The 22,264-nt window shown below is 40.9% G+C and overlaps 1 protein-coding gene and 1 long non-coding RNA gene across 2 annotated transcripts in view; one reads left to right on the top strand and one right to left on the bottom strand.

Moving 5' to 3' along the window:
* TARS1 (threonyl-tRNA synthetase 1) overlaps positions 1-10,852 on the bottom strand; it is a gene marked incomplete at its 5' end in the record, with an annotated part of 33,519 nt that extends 22,667 nt beyond the window's left edge. Inside the window, 3 exons of the mRNA XM_063293174.1 lie at positions 417-607; positions 2,755-2,835; positions 10,712-10,852. Coding sequence (XP_063149244.1) covers positions 417-607; positions 2,755-2,835; positions 10,712-10,852 — 413 coding nt within the window. The remainder of the gene's footprint in view (positions 1-416; positions 608-2,754; positions 2,836-10,711) is intronic.
* Positions 10,853-11,029: 177 nt separating this feature from the next.
* LOC134488788 (uncharacterized) lies at positions 11,030-20,069 on the top strand. The gene is made up of 3 exons (XR_010067047.1): positions 11,030-11,295; positions 19,401-19,547; positions 19,864-20,069. It is a non-coding gene; the product is annotated as an uncharacterized LOC134488788 (long non-coding RNA).
* The last annotated feature ends 2,195 nt before the right edge of the window (positions 20,070-22,264 follow it).

The raw sequence follows: 22,264 nt of genomic DNA on the forward strand, positions 1-22,264 counted from the left end.
AACTAATTCACAGGCTGTTGTCATGCTTTCAATCCCTTCCTAACGATAATGTCAGAAATGTCCACATGGCAGCTATAATGTCAGAAAACAACACAGCTAGATTTTTTTTTAAAAAAATTACAGAATTGTCTTATTTAAATCTTTTTTTCTCTCTAAATACTTTCTCTCGGCTGTCCAAGTAGCACGGAATACATAGATCTTGTATTATAATTGCATAGCTGTGTTGCGTTTAAATCAAAAACATTAACACCAGTTTATTCCTATAACACATGCACAGAAGTCATTAAAAATGTTTCCTAAACAATGGAAAAAAGGGGTGCAATAAAGAGAAGAGGATGGCTAGCACATGATTAAAAATTAAATGCACACATCTATGAACTATAAATGCAATATGAATTTTCTAAAAGTAAATATACCTGATTCCACAGGCAATTTGGTATGGTGTAGTCTTCCAGGACTCAGCATCAATTAGTTTGCCATCAGGCAAGGTCACTTTAATGGGCTGGCTTTCTTTAGCAGCTCGTTCTGCCATGAGAGCTTCATGTTCAGCTTTAAGTTTATGGTACATTTCTAAGCGTTGGTTAATATATTCAGGCCATGGACTAAGCTGCATATGATCAAGAAAGGTGAATTAAAACCAATCTCATGGAACCTTTATTAAGTACCTTCAACTTCCCAGTATCTTCCTTGCTCATGGCAGTCTAAAGTTTTTGGGTGCGAGTCCTCCCCCCAAAACAGAGAATTATCAGGAAGTTTGAAGGAAATCTTGAAGTTTATTATGGTAGCCTATGACGGTAATAAAGATTGGATTTGATTTGAAGTTTACAAAACTTCAAAAAGAAATAAATCTCAGGGGTGATTCCCCAACACACAAACAAAAAAACTCAATAAAGACAGAGCGTGTCCCTGAATGCAGTGGGCACAGAATGCTGAAGGATTCTTAGAAGGAAATTGAAGAAAGTGGTGGGTGATTGAAATGGAAGCACTCCATAGAACAGCTTCTGGGTGTTCATCTCATGTATTATGCATAAAATGTTTCAAAAGTGTAAAATTATCCATGCACTAAAGACACTGAGTAGTAATATGAATGTCTGTTTATCTATTCCTATTTCTATTCATCCAAGCAGCCATATTTTCAGTGGAGGACACATGCACCAGTTAGAAACATTTGTACTATTAGGATCACACGTTGAGATAGAATTAGCTGTTTTAACTAAATAGGACCTCCATATCTATAAGCACAAATTGCTACGTAGCAAATACTGGGAGAGGTCTTGAACCTGTGTGTAATGCCTCTAAGTTTTCCAAAAATATTTGGCCATCTAATGATGGAAACAAACTTTGGGACTTACTGTTCTAATCCAAGAAGGCTGTTTTCATGTCTTATCTAATAATCCTCCAAAGACTTATATCTAGAAGAAGACAGGATCTGTGTATTTCCTTGCAGTGCCCCTGCAATTTCAACTAAACCCAGAGAGCCAGTTTGGTCTAGTGGTTAAGGCTCTGGGCTAGAAACCAGGAGACTGAGAGTTCTAGTCCTGCCTTAGGCCTGAAAGCCGGTTGGGTGACCCTGGGCCAGTCACTCTCTCTCAGCCCAACTCTCCTCACAGGGTTGTTGTTGTGGGGAAAATAGGAAGAGGAAGGAGTATTAGGTATGTTCACCACCTTGAGTTATTTATAACAAAAAAACAAAAATAATAAAGGCAGAATAAAAATTAAATAAATAAATAAACCCACCTTTCAAGGACATACAGTATTTATACATATATACACACTTTTATGTAGCTATTTAGAAGATTACATGAATAAACTTGCAGAAGTTGAGGCATCAAGAGCTCATTATGTACAGGTAGTCCTTATTTAGTGGCTGCCTCATTTAACAACCATTTGCAGTTACAAGGATGATGAAAAAGTAACTTTGCGACCAATCCTTGCATTTATGACCTTTGCAGGTCTGTAAAGCAAAGGAAAGCTGAAGTAAGATCAAGCACAGTTGCAGTTTCACTTAGCAATCACTTTGCTTTATGACCGAGTTGCTGGTCCCAATTGTGGTTGCTAAACTAGGACTACCTGCACAGGTATCTTCTTGTAAGGTTCTTAAGATAAGCAGAGGCATTTATCTTAGGAAGTTGATTGGGGGAGGGAGGAAGAAAACTGAAGAAGAAATTATCTACAGGTAGTCCTCACTTAACGTCCACAATCGAGACTGGCATTTTGGTTGCTAAGCAAACCGGACATTAAGCGAATCTGACCCAATTTTATGACCTTTTGCAACTGTCATTAAGTGAATCACTGTGGTATTAAGTGAACCACGTGGTTCCCTATTGATTTTGCTTGCTAGAAGCTGGCCACGAAGGTCAAAAAATGGCAATCATGTGACCATGGGATGCTGCGATAGTCATACATGCAAACCAGTTGCCAAGCACCCAAATCGTGATCACGTGACCATGGGGACACTGCAATGGTCTTAAGTGTCAGCACTGGCTGTAACTTGGTTTTTTCAGCACCATTGTAAGTCTGAACCATCACTAAAAGAATGGTCATTAAGTGAGGACCACCTGTACATGCTTGTTTTTTTATTGCTTTGAATTTAGCTTAGGACAAAATCACGAGAAGAAAAGGTTTAAGAGAATAACTGTAAATATAATTTTTATTGAACTCAGGACAACTGATTTCCTAATAAACATATTCAAGATCCAAACATAAGTGACAGCATAGTATTTAATGCAAGCATTTACTAAAGTTGAGACAAACCTCTGTGCGACTGCTATCACCAGTTCCTTCCATGTTTTTCTTCTTTCCAGATATTTCCTTCTTCTCCTTCTGAACAAGAATCTAAAAGAATAAATGAAAGTGATCAAGCCACACAATTCAAAGTGTTTATAAATCAATACCTTGTTCAAAAACACTTAGAACTTCAGAGATTTTTTTTTAACTAATGAAAGAATCATCAGTACAAATGCATGCTAACTAATGTAAAATCTTAGCTATTTCTATTAGCTAGGAACAGCTATCTTAATAAAACAAAAGAAAAGATGACCTTACATAAGGACATGCATTACAAATATGTATATATAGCTCCCACTTTTAAGAAATCCAGAAAGTGTCTGAGTTATTCTAATTATGGTATCAGCCAGAAACTCATGTAGAAAAATACTTTATACATTGGAGTAAATCTCAGTAATAAATCTGACATGCTTATGGATTTAAGAGTTAAATTGTGTCCGGATTTTTTCTGTATCTTCATATAAAGATTACTAGGAAGATATCTCAGCTACCACATTTGAATTTCTCTTTGCTCTAATATAAATGAAAGAAGATCTAGAGATGGCCTAGAAATCCTTTGAGTATTTAAGGTGACATAAATAAGATTAAGATTAATTTAACTCAGAGCCTAAGTATAAAAATAGCCAGTTAATTTGTTTTGGGGAGATATTCTGGGAAATATTTCAGATCAATGTAATTCTGAAGAAGTTTTAAAAACTTATTTTGTACATATATCCTGTAATTGTTCCTCTTCCTCTGGGGTGGTGTAACCTAAACACTTTTGTAGAGCTTAAAACTAAGTCTGGTTTACTTCAGGGCATTTATTGACTCTTATTCAACTTGAACATTTGTCATTTGGTCATGATGCTATTGGTGCTTCTGAAATTCTACATCTGTTAGAGGTTCTGGAGGAATCGCTTGAGGTTCCAAGTTTAGGAACCGATTTATATAAAAAGTAGGAGTATAAAATTGATACTAATTATGCAACCAACCTTGAGAACAGTCTTTCTCAGCCTTGGCAACTTGAAGATGTGCAGACTTCAACTCCCAGAATTCTCCAGCCAGCAAGGCTGGCTGGGGAATTCTGGGAGTTGAAGTCACCACATCTTCAAGTTGCCAAGGTTGAGAAACACTACTCTAGAATACTATGCTTGAATGTCCTGCTCTTATAAATCAGTAGATGGTCACCTTAAAGAATGTGAAGTTGCTCTCTTCTGCTGAAGCAAAATTAATAAAACAGAAAAGAACTTGATTTGTGCATATCACATTCAGAGAACATTTCATAAGCCCAGAGTTGTTTGGAGTCGGGAAGCATCCAAACTGAATAAAAATTTGTTGTTGTTTATTCGTTTAGTCGCTTCCGACTCTTCGTGACTTCATGGACCAGCCCACGCCAGAGCTTCCTGTCGGTCGTCAACACCCCCAGCTCCCCCAGGGATGAGTCCGTCACCTCTAGAATATCATCCACCCACCTTGCCCTTGGTCAGCCCCTCTTCCTTTTGCCTTCCACGCTCCCTAGCATCAACATCTTCTCCAGGGTGTCCTGTCTTCTCATTATGTGGCCAAAGTATTTCAGTTTGGCCTTTAATATCGTTCCCTCAAGTGAGCAGTCTGGCTTTATTTCCTGGAGGATGGACTAGTTTGATCTTCTTGCAGTCCAAGGCACTCTCAGAATTTTCCTCCAACACCACAGTTCAAAAGCATCGATCTTCCTTCGCTCAGCCTTCCTTATGGTCCAGCTCTTGCAGCCATATGTTACTACGGGGAACACCATTGCTTTAACTATGCGGGCCTTTGTTGTCAGTGTGATGTCTCTGCTCTTAACTATTTTATCGAGATTTGTCACTGCTCTTCTCCCAAGGATTAAGCGTCTTCTGATTTCCTGACTGCAGTCAGCATCTGCAGTAATCTTTGCACCTAGGAATACAAAGTTTTTCACTGCTTCTACATTTTCTCCCTCTATTTGCCAGTTATCAATCAAGCTGGTTGCCATAATCTTGGTTTTTTTGAGGTTTAGCTGCAAGCCAGCTTTTGCACTTTCTTCTTTCACCTTCATCATAACGCTCCTCAGTTCCTCTTCACTTTCAGCCATCAAAGTGGTATCATCTGCATATCTGAGATTGTTCATGTTTCTTCCAGAGATTTTAACTCCAGCCTTGGATTCCTCAAGCCCAGCATGTCGCATGATGTGTTCTGCATACAAGTTGAATAGGTAGGGTGAGAGTATACAGCCCTGCCGTACTCCTTTCCCAATCTTAAACCAGTCCGTTGTTCCGTGGTCTGTTCTTACTGTCGCTACCTGGTCGTTATACAGATTCTTCAGGAGGCATACAAGATGACTTGGTATCCCCATACCGCTAAGAACTTGCCACAATTTGTTATGGTCCACCCAGTCAAAGGCTTTAGAATAGTCAATAAAACAGAACTGGATGTTTTTCTGAAACTCCCTGGCTTTTTCCATTATCCAGCGGATATTGGCAATTTGGTCTCTAGTTCCTCTGCCTTTTCTAAACCCAGCTTGTACATCTGGCAATTCTCGCTCCATGAACTGCTGAAGTCTGCCTTGCAGGATCTTGAGCATTACCTTACTGGCATGTGAAATGAGTGCCACTGTTCGATAGTTTGAACACTCTTTAGTGTTCCCCTTTTTTGGTATGGGGATATAAGTTGATTTTTTCCAATCTGATGGCCATTCTTGTGTTTTCCAAATTTGCTGGCATATAGCATGCATTACCTTGACAGCATCATCTTGCAAGATTTTGAACAGTTCAGCTGGGATGCCGTCGTCTCCTGCTGCCTTGTTATTAGCAATGCTTCTTAAGGCCCATTCAACCTCACTCTTCAGGATGTCTGGCTCTAGCTCACTGACCACACCATCAAAGCTATCCCCGATATTGTTATCCTTCCTATACAGGTCTTCTGTATATTCTTGCCACCTTTTCTTGATCTCTTCTTCTGTTAGGTCCTTGCCATCTTTGTTTTTGATCATACCCATTTTGGCCTGGAATTTACCTCCGATGTTTCTAATTTTCAGGAAGAGGTCTCTTGTCCTTCCTATTCTATTGTCTTCTTCCACTTCCGCACATTGCTTGTTTAAAAATAATTCCTTATCTCTTCTGGCTAACCTCTGGAATTTTGCATTTAATTGGGCATATCTCCCTCTATCACTGTTGCCTTTTGCTTTCCTTCTTTCTTGGGCTACTTCTAGTGTCTCAGCAGACAGCCATTTTGCCTTCTTGGTTTTCTCTTTCTTTGGGATGTATTTTGTTGCCGCCTCCTGAACAATGCTGCGAGCTTCTGTCCAGAGTTCTTCCGGGACCCTATCTACTAAGTCCAGTCCCTTAAATCTATTCTTCACCTCCACTGCATATTCCTTAGGAATATTAGTGAGCTCATATCTAGCTGATCTGTGGGTCTTCCCTAATCTCTTTAGTCTGATCCTAAATTGTGCAAGAAGAAGTTCGTGATCGGAACTACGGTCAGCTCCAGGTCTTGTTTTTACTGACTGTACAGATGTCCGCCACCTTTGGCTGCAAAGGATGTAGTCAATCTGATTTCGGTGTTGTCCATCTGGTGAAGTCCATGTATAAAGCCGTCTTTTAGGTTGTTGGAAGAGAGTGTTTGTTATGCAGAGTGAATTGTCTTGGCAAAATTCTATCAGCCTATGTCCTGCTTCGTTCTGTTCTCCGAGGCCATACTTACCTGTAATTCCAGGTGTCATTTGACTGCCCACCTTAGCATTCCAGTCTCCTGTGATGAAAATAACATCTCTTTTAGGCGTGTCGTCCAGTAGGTGCTGCAGATCCTCATAGAACTGCTCTACTTCAGCTTCTTCAGCATTTGTGGTTGGGGCGTATATTTGGATCACTGTGATGTTAGATGGCTTGCCCTGAATTCGAATTGAGATCATTCTGTCATTTTTTGGATTGTATCCAAGCACTGCTTTCACCACTTTACTATTAATTATGAAGGCTACTCCATTTCTTCTGTGGTCCTCTTGTCCACAGTAGTAGATCTGGTGGTCATTTGATGTGAAGTGGCCCATTCCAGTCCATTTCAGTTCACTGACGCCCAGAATGTCTATCTTTAATCTTGACATCTCACCAATAACCACATCCAATTTGCCCTGGCTCATAGATCTTACATTCCAGGTTCCAATGGTGTGTTGATCCTTAGAACATCGGATTCGCCGTACACCACCAGCACCGTCGGCTGCTAGCCGTCCTTTCGGCTTTGAGCTAGCTGCGTCATCACGTCTGGGGCTAGTTGAACTCATCCTCTGTTCCTCCCCAGTAGCATTTTGACCATCTTCCGACCTGGGGGTCTCATCTTCTGATGGTATACCGACATATCTCTGGTTGTACTGATCCATTTAGTTTTCACGGCAAGAATACTGGGGTGGGTTGCCATTACCTTCCCCAGGGATCGCATTTAGTCTGACCTCTCTGTCATGACCTTCCCGTCTTGGGTGGCCCTTCACGGTTTAGCTCATGGCATCATTGAGGTGCTCAAGCTCCAGCACCATGACAAGGTAACGATCCTTTGCTGAAGTGAATAAAAATAAATGAATAAAATAAAATTTAACACATCATCAGCCATCAGAGACAATATCCACCAATGAGCAATGAGAGAAGAATGTGGTCACATCTGACTTTGGGATCTCCTTGGGCTTCTAAGCTAGTTTGTTTGCCCCTCCTCCGCTCTTTATTTTGGCCACTGACATAGGGATCAATGCCAGCAGGTAGCAGATGGGGCATTGCAAGGCCACCCCTGTTGCTTTTGTATATGTATGCAACATCAACACATATACAAAAGGGACAGAGCTAGCATCTCAATGCTCAGTCTGATTTTGATTGTGGATTTAGGCATCTCCAAGTCAAAATAATATAAAATAAAGAAAGATATGGAAGTGAAATAGCCCTAAAGAGGAGGAAGGGAGAGTAAACCAGTTATGATCTTGCAACTAGCTAGGCCTGGAGAGCAGGAGAACTGAAATGATCTGCTGGGTTACTCTTGATGTCTCTTACTTCACAGGGAGGGGAGAGGAAGTTATTGAAACTGACAATAACAGTTGGGTTGGCAGTTGTTTTGGAGATGCAATTCAGCTAATGAATTTTAGATAAAAATCAGCATAAACAGATGTTGCAGCTTCTCTATGGAACACAGGTGATCAAGTCCCAAAACCATTATGGACACAATTAGAAATAAATTACATGACCCATCTGGCATGATGGCAGGAGAATGGCTCCATTTTTAGTCACATCTTTAGCATTTCTGATATTAAAATATGAGTTGGGCAGTAAAGAAATACGACAAACAAACAAGCAAATAAATAAATAAAACAAATCTGTAAAGTACATTTGGAAGATGTAGAGAACAACGTATAATTCTGACCCTAATTCACATGTAAAACTTAAACCCCGGAATAACTCTCACTTTTGGGTATCATTGGGACTTTAGATCAGCATATTGCCACCCATGTCTTTAAACCATCAGAATTACTGCAAGATGAATCTGGATTGCCTAAAATTGCAATTAAAACATCTCTCAATTTCACAATTTGGTCCCGATGCATTAGCAACACCGAAATCTCCTGAATTAGTATAAACAAAGTATTGGAATATATTTCAGTATTCTAATCCAAACAAGGAAATAAAATATATGTTGCATTAAATATCATTCAGCCTAATTTTTAAACACATCATTTAAACTTTGACTGTGTAGAATAGAATTGCTCAGCCTTTCCAGTGACAGAAAGCCAGCTCAGAAACCAAAAGTGAACATGTAAGGATGACTCAAGATTGTAAATCTACAGTCACACTTTTTTGCAACATTGAAGAGTAATCTTGTTTGTTGCACAACATGCTTGATAAATCCGTAATTCTTCACAGAGGGGTATGTTGTAGCTTTTGTATATGACTCAAAGTACAATCATATCTTCAGACATACAGATATTTATAATATCACATTAACAATCTTATGGATATTAAATCAAAACAAGGCGATAGACAAGCCCATATCGTAAGAGTAAGTGCCCTCTCGCTCATTTTATACTTTTAGCATAATGGATTTTCTGTGGTGTCCAATGAAATCTTCGGTTGAATCAGTCTCATCATAAGATCATAATTAACATGCATAATATTTCTTAAGACCCATAGCCATGTGAATATGCAATATTCTAATCCCTTATTCCAGAATTATTGCAAATACTGTAACTAATACCCACCTTAGCGTTACTCTTTAATTGTTTATAAAAACATACTGTGAAGCAGTATCACCTGGTGGATCCCAGGAAACATGCCTTCTCTGTTATGGCACCTGCTCTATGGAGCAGGCTGTGCCCAACGAACAGACTGTCCCAACCCTGTTGGCCTCTGGAAGGCCATGAGGACCTGACTTTCCCCCCAGGGCCTGGGCTGGCATGTTACTGAAGCTCTGGTGGGGGTGGCAGGTTGGTGATGGGATGTTTGACAGGGGCCTCAACTTGGTTCTTCTCTCTCTTGAGTTGGATAATGTGTTCTATTTTCATCTTTCTTTGCCATTTCAAAGGCAGCCCTATTAATCTGTTTAATAAATACATAAAATAAAAATAGACATTACTGACTACTTCCTGGTTGTCAGTAATGTGTAAAGCCCCATAATATATCCTGTAATTGTTCCTCTTCCTCTGGGGTGGTGGAGTCATGGAATCTCTTGTAGAAGGGCACAACCTAAGACAATCATCAGCATCCTCAGATACCGTTTCAATCTCTCTGGTGTGAGAGTTCAAATAAGGAAGTGGTGTACCACTCACGGATTGTTTGCTGATCACCGTGGGGGTGTATACACAGTATGTGGCCACATGCTCTTCCCGAAAAGCTCACACCCATCATCCAGGAAGAGAAAATGAAAGTAGGAATAAACTCAAAGGGAGAAAAATAATCAAATAAGGAAGTGGTGTACCACTCACGGATTGTTTGCTGATCACCATGGAGATGTATACAGAGTATGTGGCCACATGCTCTTTCCAAAAACCTCACACCCATCATCCAGGAAGAGAAAGTGAAAGTAGGAATAAACTCAAAGGGAGAAAAATAATTAAAAAATAAAATAAAAGAAGAATAAAAAGAAGAATAAAAACAAAAAGAAGAATAAGAATAAAAAAAATTTTTTCCAATCAATCCCATTTAGACATTTGTTTCAGCAGGCCAGTCTCTCCCTCTGAGGTCTCCCAACCTCCTCCTCCTGCTTGGTCCCTGAGAAGCCCCATGGGAGTTGTAGTCCAGCACACTGCGAGGGCAGGGGCAAAGGGAGAAGGCAAGAGAGGGCCAACAGGCAAAGTGCTTGACAAGATGCTGTCCTTAAGGCCATTCGGAGCTCAGATGGTTCCAAATGCACTGGCATATGCAGTACTGGAGCACAGAGGTGCACCCACCTAGCACTACTCTGCTGGCTCCCACTGGGTGCAATTGAAGATGCTGGTTGTCATCTTTAAAACCCTAATAATAATAATATACATAAGGTACCTGAAAAGCTCACCACCCATCATACAGGAAAAGAAAATGAAACTAGGAATAAACTCAAAGGGAGAAAAATAATAAAATAAAATAAAATAAACTTCTTTCAGTCGATCCCATTCAGACGTTCGTTTCGGCAGGCCAGTCTCTCTCCTCCCAGGTCTCCCAACCTCCCCCCGCCCGCCTGATTCCTGAGAAGCCCTATGGGAGTTGTAGTCCAGCACACTACGAGGGCAGGGGCAAAGGGAGACGGCAAGAGAGGGCGAAGGGGCAAAGCGACCCTAGGAAAAGTCGCGCCGCCGGTCCGTTTTACCCCAACCGGCGGGGACGCGTCTTGGAGAGCCGGCGCGCCCTGGGAACCCAGGCGAGGCCGCCCGCGGACAGCCCCGAGAGGAAGCGGGGAAGCGAGGCGGACCCGGGGAAGGAGGCTCGGGGCTGCTGCTGCTTACCTGCTGCTCGGCCGCCTCCACTTCTACGCCGGCAGGATAAACCGCCGCCTCAGCTCTGCGCCGCGCCGCAAGACAACTGTCAGGCGCTCCCGGGAAGCAGCAGGGTAACCTGCGTGCTCGGCTGATGCAACGCGCCGCGATTGCGCGCAATCTCTCTGCCCCTCGGCCCCAAGAGGGGCGGCCCTGGGCGGAGCGTCGGGCTCTGCGCGGCCGGCGCAGGGCGGGCCCTGCTGGCCGCCGCCTGGAGTGCGTCTGGAGGGTTCCTGCAGGAGGAGCCTCGCCTTGCGCAAAGTGGCGCCCTCCAGATGGGTAGGACTGGCGCCCCCAGGACCCTCGGGCGGGCCGGCAGCGCTTTTCGGGGTTGCGCTTCCCGCTCCCCTGGCGGGCGCCGGGTTGAGACTTGTCCTTGCTGAGCACTGAGAATCAGCCACCCTGCCAGTTGCAGAGAGCGCGAAGTTCTGCTTCGGCGAAAGAAACTGAAGAAGAGCGGCGGAGGTTGGAGCCCAAACTGACTTTGTGTCATAATAAATCTCTGCAATCCACTACAGCTTTACAGTACCTGGAAGTAAACTGTCCTGAATTAAGTGAGTAGATTTAACGTAGGGAATGCACCATTAACTTTGAACACACCTCAGATTTTTTTTTTATCACTCTGCATTGATTTCTAAACAGATGTGTAATATTTTCCATTAAACGTTTGGGTGGATGGGAGAGGGCTGTTGAATCTCGCCCTCAAAGATCCAGATGCAGCGCAGAGTTCGTTTTCTGTATCTTTGCTTGCATCTTGTGGCCATCTGGATTTTTGCAGTCCAAAGCTTATACTTACAGGATAAGCATTCCATAGACCAATGTTTCTTAACCTTGGCACTTTAAGATGACTTTAAAACTTGAAGATGAGTGGGCTTCAACTCCCAAAATTCTGGGAGTTGAAGTCCACACATCTTCAAGTTTGAGAAACATGGCCATATAGACTATGAGTTTTAAATTGCTCTAGAGATCCCTAAAGTAACAATGGATCTTTACCCACTACCCCAGAATATATCCTGTAATTGTTCCTCTTCCTCTGGGGTGGTGGAGTCATGGAATCTCTTGTAGAAGGGCACAACCTAAGACAATCATCAGCATCCTCAGATACCGTTTCAATCTCTCTGGTGTGAGAGTTCAAAAAAGGAAGTGGTGTACCACTCACGGATTGTTTGCTGATCACCGTGGGGGTGTATACACAGTATGTGGCCACATGCTCTTCCCGAAAAGCTCACACCCATCATCCAGGAAGAGAAAATGAAAGTAGGAATAAACTCAAAGGGAGAAAAATAATTAAAAAATAGAATAAAAGAAGAATAAGAATAAAAACAAAAAGACAAATAAGAATAAAAATTTCTTTCAATCGATCCCATTTAGACATTCGTTTCAGCAGGCCAGTCGCTGACAGATGATGTCGCTCTGCTTTTGGACTGCCCTTCCTTAATCACACGGTGATTGGTTTATGTGTGGCCTTTGCTGCCACTCCTTTTTGGATGTTGCCAGTGAACAGAAAATATCTACAAATGGAGCAGTGTGGCAAGAATATGGTTGGATCTGACTTTGGGACCTGCCTGGACCTCTCTATGTCGTTTGGGCATCTCAGAGTCAAAATAATGTGAAATAAAGATCTAGGCAGAAATAGCCCCAGAGAGGGTGGCCCAGGAGCAGAAGGAAGACCCTGCCATGATCTTGCAACTAGCTAGGCCTGTAGAGCAGGATAACGAATCTAACTACCTCCTGGGCTAGTCTATCATGTCTCTTGGGGGTGAGGAGGAAGAAGCTATTGAAACTGACAAATAAAAGGAAACTGGTGCATGAGCTATAAAAGTCCAGTTTGTTATCCCTCATTATTTTCTGGACAAGAAAAGGTGGGGCTGCTGCATCTAAAAGTAAATATTCCAACCATTGCCATTTAAAGCAGTCTAGTGATGTTTAATCAGTATTCTATATAACCAGCTGCCTCTGCAGGGGAGATGTTTCAAAATCTGCAAGAGGGTGAGTATGTGTCATACCCCTTTTTACAAAGGAGGTGGGGCTTGGGTCACTCACCCTCTTGCAGATTTTGAATCCTTACCCATCCCTGGATGCCCTCGAAGGTGCCTCTTCTTCCTTTCCAAACAGAACAGTGGAATTCTGCATTTTTTCCCTCTACCTTGTAAGGAAGAGAAATTGCTTTCAAAAATGGGTAGGGAGAGGGTGACAATTATGAAAAGAATTCAGAAAACCAAATGCCAATGTCTGGGGACTCTTGGCCAGAGGGATAGTGTCAGCTTTCAGGGACATGTGCTACTCCTATCTGGGGACAACTTAAGTTTTGTTTCACTTATGGGCTGAAAATGAGATGACAATATTGTGCTGCTAAAGAGTTGTGTGATGGTACTTTGTACGTGGGAGTAAGGCCGTTGCCTATACAACTGGGCAGGGTGATGACATGAGTGAGTACAGTAATTGGAATTACAATACAAGTGTGTGGGGAGAGGATTTGGCCTGATTTATTTTATTACGTTGCTTTCAGAAAATGTGCCTAAATATATATATGGATAATATATGTAATATATGTCATGTCCTGTAATATACGGACATGAATTATTATGTTGGGTGGAAGGACCAATGAGGATGCTATACCCCAATTGCTAATGAAGCAGGATGGATTCCAGAGGGCCCTTGGGGATTTCCCCAGCACTTGGTAGACGGTTTAGTTGGGTTTGCTCAACTCAACCGCCTCAAACTCAACAGATTCAACAAACTCAAACTCAACAGACTCAAACAAACTCAAAAGACCAAGGCATTGGTCTGCTTGGTATCTGGAACAGAAGATGACCAGAGTGCTTGATGAGAATGGCCCTGATTTGGTGCACTGATCCCAGGGGGCTCCTTGCTTTACTGAGGAGCTGAAGTGGCAGAAGAGATGTCTGGAGCTCCAGATGAGGGAGATCAGCAGTGAATTGGACCGGTCATAAGTGAGAAATCATGTTCAAGCCTATGCCGTGGCAATAAAGACTCAGTTCTCCACTCTTTTCACATCTGTAATCTGTGTCCCCGGAACCCTTTATAGGTTAACACATTTCCTGGTGAAGGACAGGAGACAGGAGGAACTTCCTGAGGGCCACCTTCAAGTATCACTTTGTAAATAAAATCACATAGATTCATTCTGGCCTGGCCACTGCATGGACAGGGTCAGAGGAAGTGATAGTAATAGTATCTTGCAAGGTTGATCTGGGATTTCTGTTGACTTGTGCACTCTGAAGAAGTAGATAGGGAGATCTATGGGATAACCTTAGCTGCTTGTAGGCTGGGCACCTGCCCTTTCTGGCTCCTTCAGACTCAGAAGTGATCTGAGCAGATGGATCTGGGAGGTTGTCAGTACCTATCTTAGTGAAGGGTTAAGCCTACCACTTGGAAGGGGTGTCACAGAATTACTTTCTTTCTCTTCGTGAAGCCACCGGGAAAGATCATCTGTTGGTTCAGCATGTCATATCATTAGGGTGCAGTAGATTACTACCCTGGGACAGGCTGGGGTGATGGTGGAATTCCTAACAACCTGGAACTTTGGATGGGAAGAAGCAAGCTGATGTTATATCCCTGGAAACTGGAACTGTTGTTTGTTTATACCCAGTCTGGCCCCTTGCTGCTAACTCTTGGGTGGGAGACACCTTTCCAGAAAGAGCAGGTCCATGACATGGGGATCTTCCTACATTCATGGCTACTACTATATAGGGAGATGGAGGCTGTGGCAAACTGTTACAGGTGTGCAGCAAGATAAGCGGAGAATTCGAGAATAAGCATTTAGAAATTTTGCAGCAATTTGATATTGCTGCAATATCCAAGCGTGCAATGAGTGGACTTGTTATAGATCAGTTGGTGTTGTCAGACTCACGTGGTGAGTTACATGTGGCACGAGTTGTGTACTAGTCATGTGCAGTAGGACCATATTATAACATCTGATGTTTTAAGGTTAGTTTGTCAACTGTAACCCAAAAGTGAATAGTATTGTCATCAGTCCAAACTAGATTAGGTAAGTTAACAAGCAAGAAGCAAGCTCATTTGTCACACTGAAAACTTGGAATATTGAAATACACAGTGTTCTTTCAAAGTGTGCAGATAGGTACTTAATACTGGAAATTGCTATTTCACTCATAACTTTTTGTTTAGTTATGACTGCAGAATGACCAAAAAAATTTTAGTGTAATAGTGATTCTCTAGATTAATCTATATAGTATGCTCACTTTCAATGAACATGTCCATTTTTTGTAATTTTCTTTTTTCCTATGTTATGTCTGTTCTGATGGATTGATGAAAATGTAATTTTATATCTGTTGAATCTAATAATTAAAAAATTGGGCTTGTATTTTCTCTGTTTTTTAATTTTATTTTTTCTAATAGTTCATTTTTACTGTATTTTACAAAAGTATTGGTCCATGACAGATTAGAAATTGAAACAAAAACCCTGGTCCTTCGCCATAGATAGTTTGAGAAGCACTGCTATAGCTCAATGTTCCTGGATTTCTGTACATGTTAATGAGTAATAATAGTACAGAGCACAACAGTTTTCATGAATTTTCTTCTTTACTTTTTTTTGAGAAAGCAACTTACAAATAATGAAATAAACCGAAGAATAAATTAATTAAATCCTCTCTTAAACTCTTTCTCTCTCTTCAGTCGAGATATGACTTCTCATGCTCAGAGCCAAAAATCCTTTTTCTTCCAGTACCTAGATAGGCTTTAATTTCTCTCTGTGTTACAAGAAAAAAATGTTTTTTACTCAGACTTAGCATGGGAATTCATATCTGGACTGAAAAGGGAGGATTTAATTTATTTTTTCTTTCTAAGGTTTTAAATAAACATTAAATAAATTCAGTGGATTTTGGAATGGGGTATAGTGTGAAGAAATCTGACAGAGCCAGAATGGTGTTTAGCCAGGAGATGGCAGCCAACTTACATGTTTCAGAAAGAAAGTATTTTTTTGTGCATGTGACCTTGATTATAATTGAGACAACTTTTCTTTTACCAAGGGGACCTCCTCCTCTGCCTCCTCCTCCAATTCAAAATGAAGCCTCCTCTTTTGGTGTATCTGGCAAGCTCTGCTGATGATGAGGACAGCCAGTAGTAGACTTGAGTATCTCAGAGGACTACCAGATTTGTGTTGCATAAATCCAGGCAACCACCAGATGGTAGTTGTACAGAAGATTCCTTGCTGCCATCTAGTGATTATTTTACATTAGGAACATTGTGCATAATTTAAATAGAAAGTAGGTGCTGTTGCTTGGTTCTTCTCAGAAGTAGAAAGAAATTAAAGAGGCCCAAGATGGGCATTATTGGTGATCCCTTCAGGGTACTATGAGCCCAGCAGCTCTGGAGCCAACACATATTGGGACTTCCTCGAATCACAGTTATTAAACTTATAAGAAATTAATTATAAGGTTATTTGTGAGTTCTGGGAGTTGTAGCTTAGCAATAAGTTAGATCCCTCAGTCTTGCCAATCCAATCCTACTCATGTTTTCTCAAAAACGTGTCTGAGTAAAATAGGACTTTTCCTAGAATCCTTGGAACTTTAGCCTATAATTACATTAATTTCCATTATAAATTATTTTCCTTGCTTTTTTTTTTGAACCAACAAAAGATCAAGACCAAAACATTTAAAACATTACTAGGTTAAAAAGAAATATATATTAGGGACTTAGCAAAAGCAGTTTGAAGAGAAAACAGGACTTGAGAGTAACCAAGATATATACAAACACATACGTAATTTTAAAGAGAAATACTGACATTTTAAACATTTGTAGTGAATATTTCTCTCCCGAACAACATTTGTACAGATGAAAGTAAGCTATTAGGCGAAACATTTGCAATATACCTAATAAATGGTGGCCAGATTTGAATAAATTTATCCTTCATTGGTAGTTTTTCTATGCTTTTTGTTGAGACATTTGTTTTTTTTATTCAGAACAATTTTGCACATATTTAAATACCGAGGATCCAATAAAAAATGTGTTTCAATTTTCCAGAGTCCTTACAGTTACAGACCTGACAGGTAGCATCAGGAACTGAATCATTTTCTCATACCGCATCAATGTATATGCCTTAGAAATTATGGGCAGTAGACCATTATACTTTGACTATAAAAGATCACCTCAGTGAGAAAAAAACTATTATGTTGAGTGCATAGATGCTATTTATTTATATATGACAAAAATGATTTCTGTTTATTAATTGCCGAGACACGCACAAGTATGCATTTGTGCCAGTTTCTTTGCAGAGCAGTGATATTTACACATCCACCCAGTGTGTGGCACCAGGGGAGAAAGAAAAATAGACCAGTTTGTCTAGGAGAAACCACAGCTTGCAAGCACAGAAGGGGCAGCGTTTTGTATAGGTGAAATGTCTTGGGTCAAATCCTTGGGTACAGACTGGCACAAGTACTGGACTGTATGTGTTTCTCCTACTTGGGGATCTGGTTTGTTTGGTCTCATGTTAAATTTACTTAAAAATTGTGGTTGGAAAGATTGACTGGAATTAGAATGTTATGGAGTTCAGATTCTTCTTAAAACCAGCTGGAAAGAAGCCAGCCATGAAAATACAATCTGAGGTAATTACGGTGTGAAAAGCAGACATCCCTGTGCCAGAGAAATGAGAGTTATGAGATGTGGGAAATGGAATAAAAGATCACAAAATCAATATGGCATATACCGTTTTGAAGACACGCCATCCCCCTAGGAATGGCAACTACTTTCCATGTTAAATTTAATTTACACATCCTCGAAAAAAAAATCTTCCCTAGCAAACGAAACCCATTTTAATGTTTCCAATTGGCCTTTTCATCTGCAGAATGTGGACATCATCAGGAAATTCAGAAAAAGAACCTGATGCCAGATTGGCTTTTCAAACCCAAGAATTAGTTGGTACAACTGCAAGATTTTTAGTACAAGGAAATAAGTCACTCCCATATATGTAATATTTCAACAATTTAATTTGAGATTTATAATTTCTTTGGTTGGAAATATTAAAATTAAATTGGGGGGAGAAGACTCTAGAAAACCCATCACAGAGTAGTCTGAAAAACTGGGGTGCATGTGTTCTGTAGGCATTAGGAATCACTGTGGGTGTTTTGTTCTCAGACTAAGCACAGCTTTCATTTATTATCTTAGTTGCAGTGAAAAAGAAAAACAGTAGAATGAAGCTAAGACCTTATGGTATAGTGGTTTGTTGTTGTTTATTCGTTTAGTCGCTTCCGACTCTTCGTGACTTCATGGACCAGCCCACGCCAGAGCTTCCTGTCGGTCGTCAACACCCCCAGCTCCCCCAGGGACGAGTCCGTCACCTCTAGAATATCATCCATCCACCTTGCCCTTGGTCGGCCCCTCTTCCTTTTGCCCTCCACTCTCCCCAGCATCAGCATCTTCTCCAGGGTGTCCTGTCTTCTCATGATGTGGCCAAAGTATTTCAGTTTTGCCTTTAATATCATTCCCTCAAGTGAGCAGTCTGGCTTTACTTCCTGGAGTATGGACTGGTTTGATCTTCTTGCAGTCCAAGGCACTCTCAGAATTTTCCTCCAACACCACAGTTCAAAAGCATCGATCTTCCTTCGCTCAGCCTTCCTTATGGTCCAGCTCTTGCAGCCATATGTTACTAGGTATAGTGGTTAGAGCAGTGTTACTCAACCTTGGCAACGTTGTGTGGACTTCAGTTCCCAGAATTCCCCAGCCAGCATGGCTGGCTGGGGAATTCCAGGAGTTGAGGTCCACACAGCTTAACGTTGCCAAGGTTGAGAAACACTGGGTTAGAATATCAGACCAGAATGGAAGATATCTAGGTTTGAATTCCCCCACAGCCATGAAGTTCACTGGTTTATTTGCGGGCAAACTGCATCTTCCCATCTAATCTACTGTATCTCAGAAGGCTGTTATGAGAATAAAATCTATTCAATAAATAAGGAACTAGGATGAAATCAACACTAGAAATTTTCCTCCTCCTTGCCTTCTATCACTTGACCCCACAACCACCATCACCAAGAGACGTACACATCAAGAAGATGTTCAAGAAGCAGAAGAATGAATAGTTGAATGTACCACCAACTTCTCCAAACTATACACTGTAAATATTTTCTGACTTATAAGACCTAACATGGTGCTGCACTTTTCATCTGCAGTGTCACATCTGGCCTTTGAGTAGAATCAAAGGCAGGAAATCCAGAACAAGAACTAAACTTGATTTCATCTATATTTCATTAAAACTCATATTAATTAATACAGTTAATATGATTACTCCTGTTGCATTTAATAATTTACCACTTCTGACATGTTAACAATTACAGCTTGGTGTCATTGATTATAGAACACTGGTGGCCAAAGCCAAGCCTTCTGAAGACACATGTGGTCCTTAGAACACAGGAAATAGATTTGCAGTGTAAATGTATGATTGGAGTGCTCACAAGGTTCTCACAAATGTGATTAATACTTTCACAGAAACCTTGCAAAAAGAAAATACCAGCTTCTTTGGAAGCTAATGGGTGCCCAGCTCTCAAATTACTATTTGCTTACACAGCAACTTTGTAAAGTCTCCCTATGGCAGAAACTCCTATTTACCAAGATAGGCATTGATCTTACACCATACCTAAGCGGCGATATATTTTGATTTGAGATAAATGCATTTTTTCTTGATTTTTAGGTATGAGCACACATACTGTAGCACCAGCATCCCAGAACAAGCATTTCCTCTGAGATTCTTGAAATTGCAATTCCAATAGATCTGGAGTTCGCCAAACTGAGGAAGGATGCTCTGCTTGAAGAGCCGTCTGTCCAAGTTGGGTTAAAGGTAAGAAGGTAAAGCACATTCCATGAAGGTGTCTATCAGCCGCACATACAGGTCATTTAGGCATAAAAGAAAGACTCCCTCAAGTTAGGCTCAGCCCCTGGTAATGTTCATGTCCATGTAGTTTTCATGTTCATGTCCATGTAGTTTTCTGCAGCAGTAATTGTCTTCCCCTGGCATATTTTTTTTATTTTCACTCTAGCTACATCCCTGAAATTTCCTGGTAGTTTCCCATCCAAATATTGAACAGCTTATATGGAAATAGGTGTGTGCCCCTTTCCTCTATCTCCTTTCAACTGATGTGTCTCCTCTTTTTTAGCTATGCATAATTATCCATCTCAAATGGCAATAAACCAAGGACAGACACCTTTCTCTAGCTTGGAACTGTGCTTTTCAAAATGATGTTTTAAAATTGGTAGCCTGGGGCCATGAGAACATGATCGTGATGGGGTGATGTTGCTGAAAAGGGGCAGTAGCTGTGCCTTTTTTATTATTGGAAGTAGCTTGGTATTAGCAATATATGTGTTAACCCTACTGAAGACTTAAATGTACCTTTTTCCTTTCATTTCCTATTTCCATTTCCTTGCTGCTGAATATTAAACATACCATCTGAGATCTCGAGAGGTTGTCCTCCATATTGTGCTAATCTGCTAGGGAAATCTGGGGTCTTGTGCACTAAAAGCAGGCTGGTCTTCCATCTTTGAACTGGGACAGAGACTGCTTGTTTCAATGACCTTTTAAGACACTATTTATGAGATTTATACCCCAACTTTTTTTCAGGAGCTCAAGGCAGGGTGTACATAGCATCCTCCTTCCAATTATTCCCCACAGCAGCAACCCCAGAAGATAAGAAAAGTGACTGATCCAAGGTCAACCAGAGAGATGTTGTGTCCCCTCTTCATGTTCCTTTTGGGATAGATTCAAACTTCTGCATATGCCATGCCTCACCTCTAGCTCTGCAAGGACCTGTAACCAGCTTCATAGCTTTGGACTCTTTTACCATCCTAGAATATGTGGCCCAACCCAGATCCCAGATACACCAAGTTCACAGGCCACATCATGTTGTTATGACTGTCCATCTGCATAAATGCTATATATAGAAAAGAAGAAAAACTGGTTGCAGAAAGGGAGGAGGAAAGGCAGAATCCAACTTTGCCTGCTGACATAGATTACAGATGAGAAGAGAGATGATTAAGACCGAACTATGTATTACACTACACACCAGTGAGTGCCATGGATTTATGTTCTAAATGGAAAGCAGCCTCAGAGGAATGCAATTTTAAGTATGTGTGTGTTTGGGGACAGATTTAATTTGTTCTTTCACAAACTTCTGCTGCTCACAATGGTCCCTGAACTGTTTTCCCCTTAGAGGATGCCAGGAGAGTGTTCACAAGCAAGATCCTGCATCTGGAACCCCCAAAGACAAAAATAGCTGGAAGGAAAATCACGGTGAAAAAATAGATGTGTAAATTCCACAGGCCACTGGCCAGGTCTTTATTTATTTGTTTATTTAATTTTTTTTAAGAAGCCCTGCTGAGATTTAATTATACACATTTGTACCACATGTAGTTTGGCTCCTCCTTTACATCCTTTGCTGTTCTCTAGCTGACCCCATTACTGGAGCTTCCAAGAATGGTTGAGCAATTTTGTCTTCTACCTCCCACACTGATTACAGCATGTATTTTCCCTTTCTGCCTTCTTGTCTTCCTTTGTTTTGGCTGAACCAGCTTCTGACAGGTCACTTCTCAACATCCTTCCCTCCTACAAGCATTTGAACTCCCATTCTAACCAGAACCAGAACCATCTCAGGTAGGCTGCTAGGATCCAAAGCTCTGTTAAGACTTCATGTTGATACCTGCTTCAGGGCTCCTTTTACATCTCAGTGGGCTGCCATTTCTTAATTTGTGTCTCTAATACAGGGTTGTATAGTGGCATTGTGGGAAATGAAATAGCAGTTCCCAGTTAAAGGCTCAGTGTTGCCATTTATCGTAGGTAAACTCCGTGGAGATCTATCAGTATGTCAAGAGACACAACAGGCTAATTTTGATGTCCCACTCAAAACTTTCAGTGCCCAACACCTCATCTACCAGCTGCACAGATTGGAATCCACCTAAGAAATCCCCTCTGAGACTCTTCCCCATATATCTTTTGCAGCTGATAAGAACTCCTGGTGTTCTTGGATTCCAAAACATAAATTGTCAATGGCAGCCATAACAGATGGCTTTGAATTAATCCTCTCTCAGGGTAACTTCACAGAGTTATTCTGAAGATCAAAGGGGAGAAGGTGACCGTATGGCCATTTTAATCACTCCTGAAATAGAGCAGAATAAGAATCCTGTAGAATTCACAACTTGTTAAACATGAGTTGTTCTAGTTAAAAATCATAAATTTCCCAACTGCATAAGAACCCTCTACAGTGTTTTATAAGATGAATGACCTATATATTCTTCTTCATCTCCTTCCATTTTAAAGTAGTACCTCATCTGTGTATTTTTGTTTTAATCTATTTAATTTTCTGAGTAAAAACCCTTAGGAACTCTTGTCTCTCCACCCCACAGCCAATCAACAACAATAACTAGCATTTTAAATTAACAAAGGAACAATAAAAGTAAAAGAAAGGGAAGAAAATATTTATTGGAAAACATCTGTTTGCCTTTAAAGTAATATAAAAATTTACAAGGCATTACTAAGCAATTACTTCTATATTTATAGTTCCACTT

This window comes from Candoia aspera, chromosome 2 (assembly GCF_035149785.1).
Source record: "Candoia aspera isolate rCanAsp1 chromosome 2, rCanAsp1.hap2, whole genome shotgun sequence".
Taxonomy (NCBI): Eukaryota; Metazoa; Chordata; class Lepidosauria; order Squamata; family Boidae; genus Candoia; species Candoia aspera.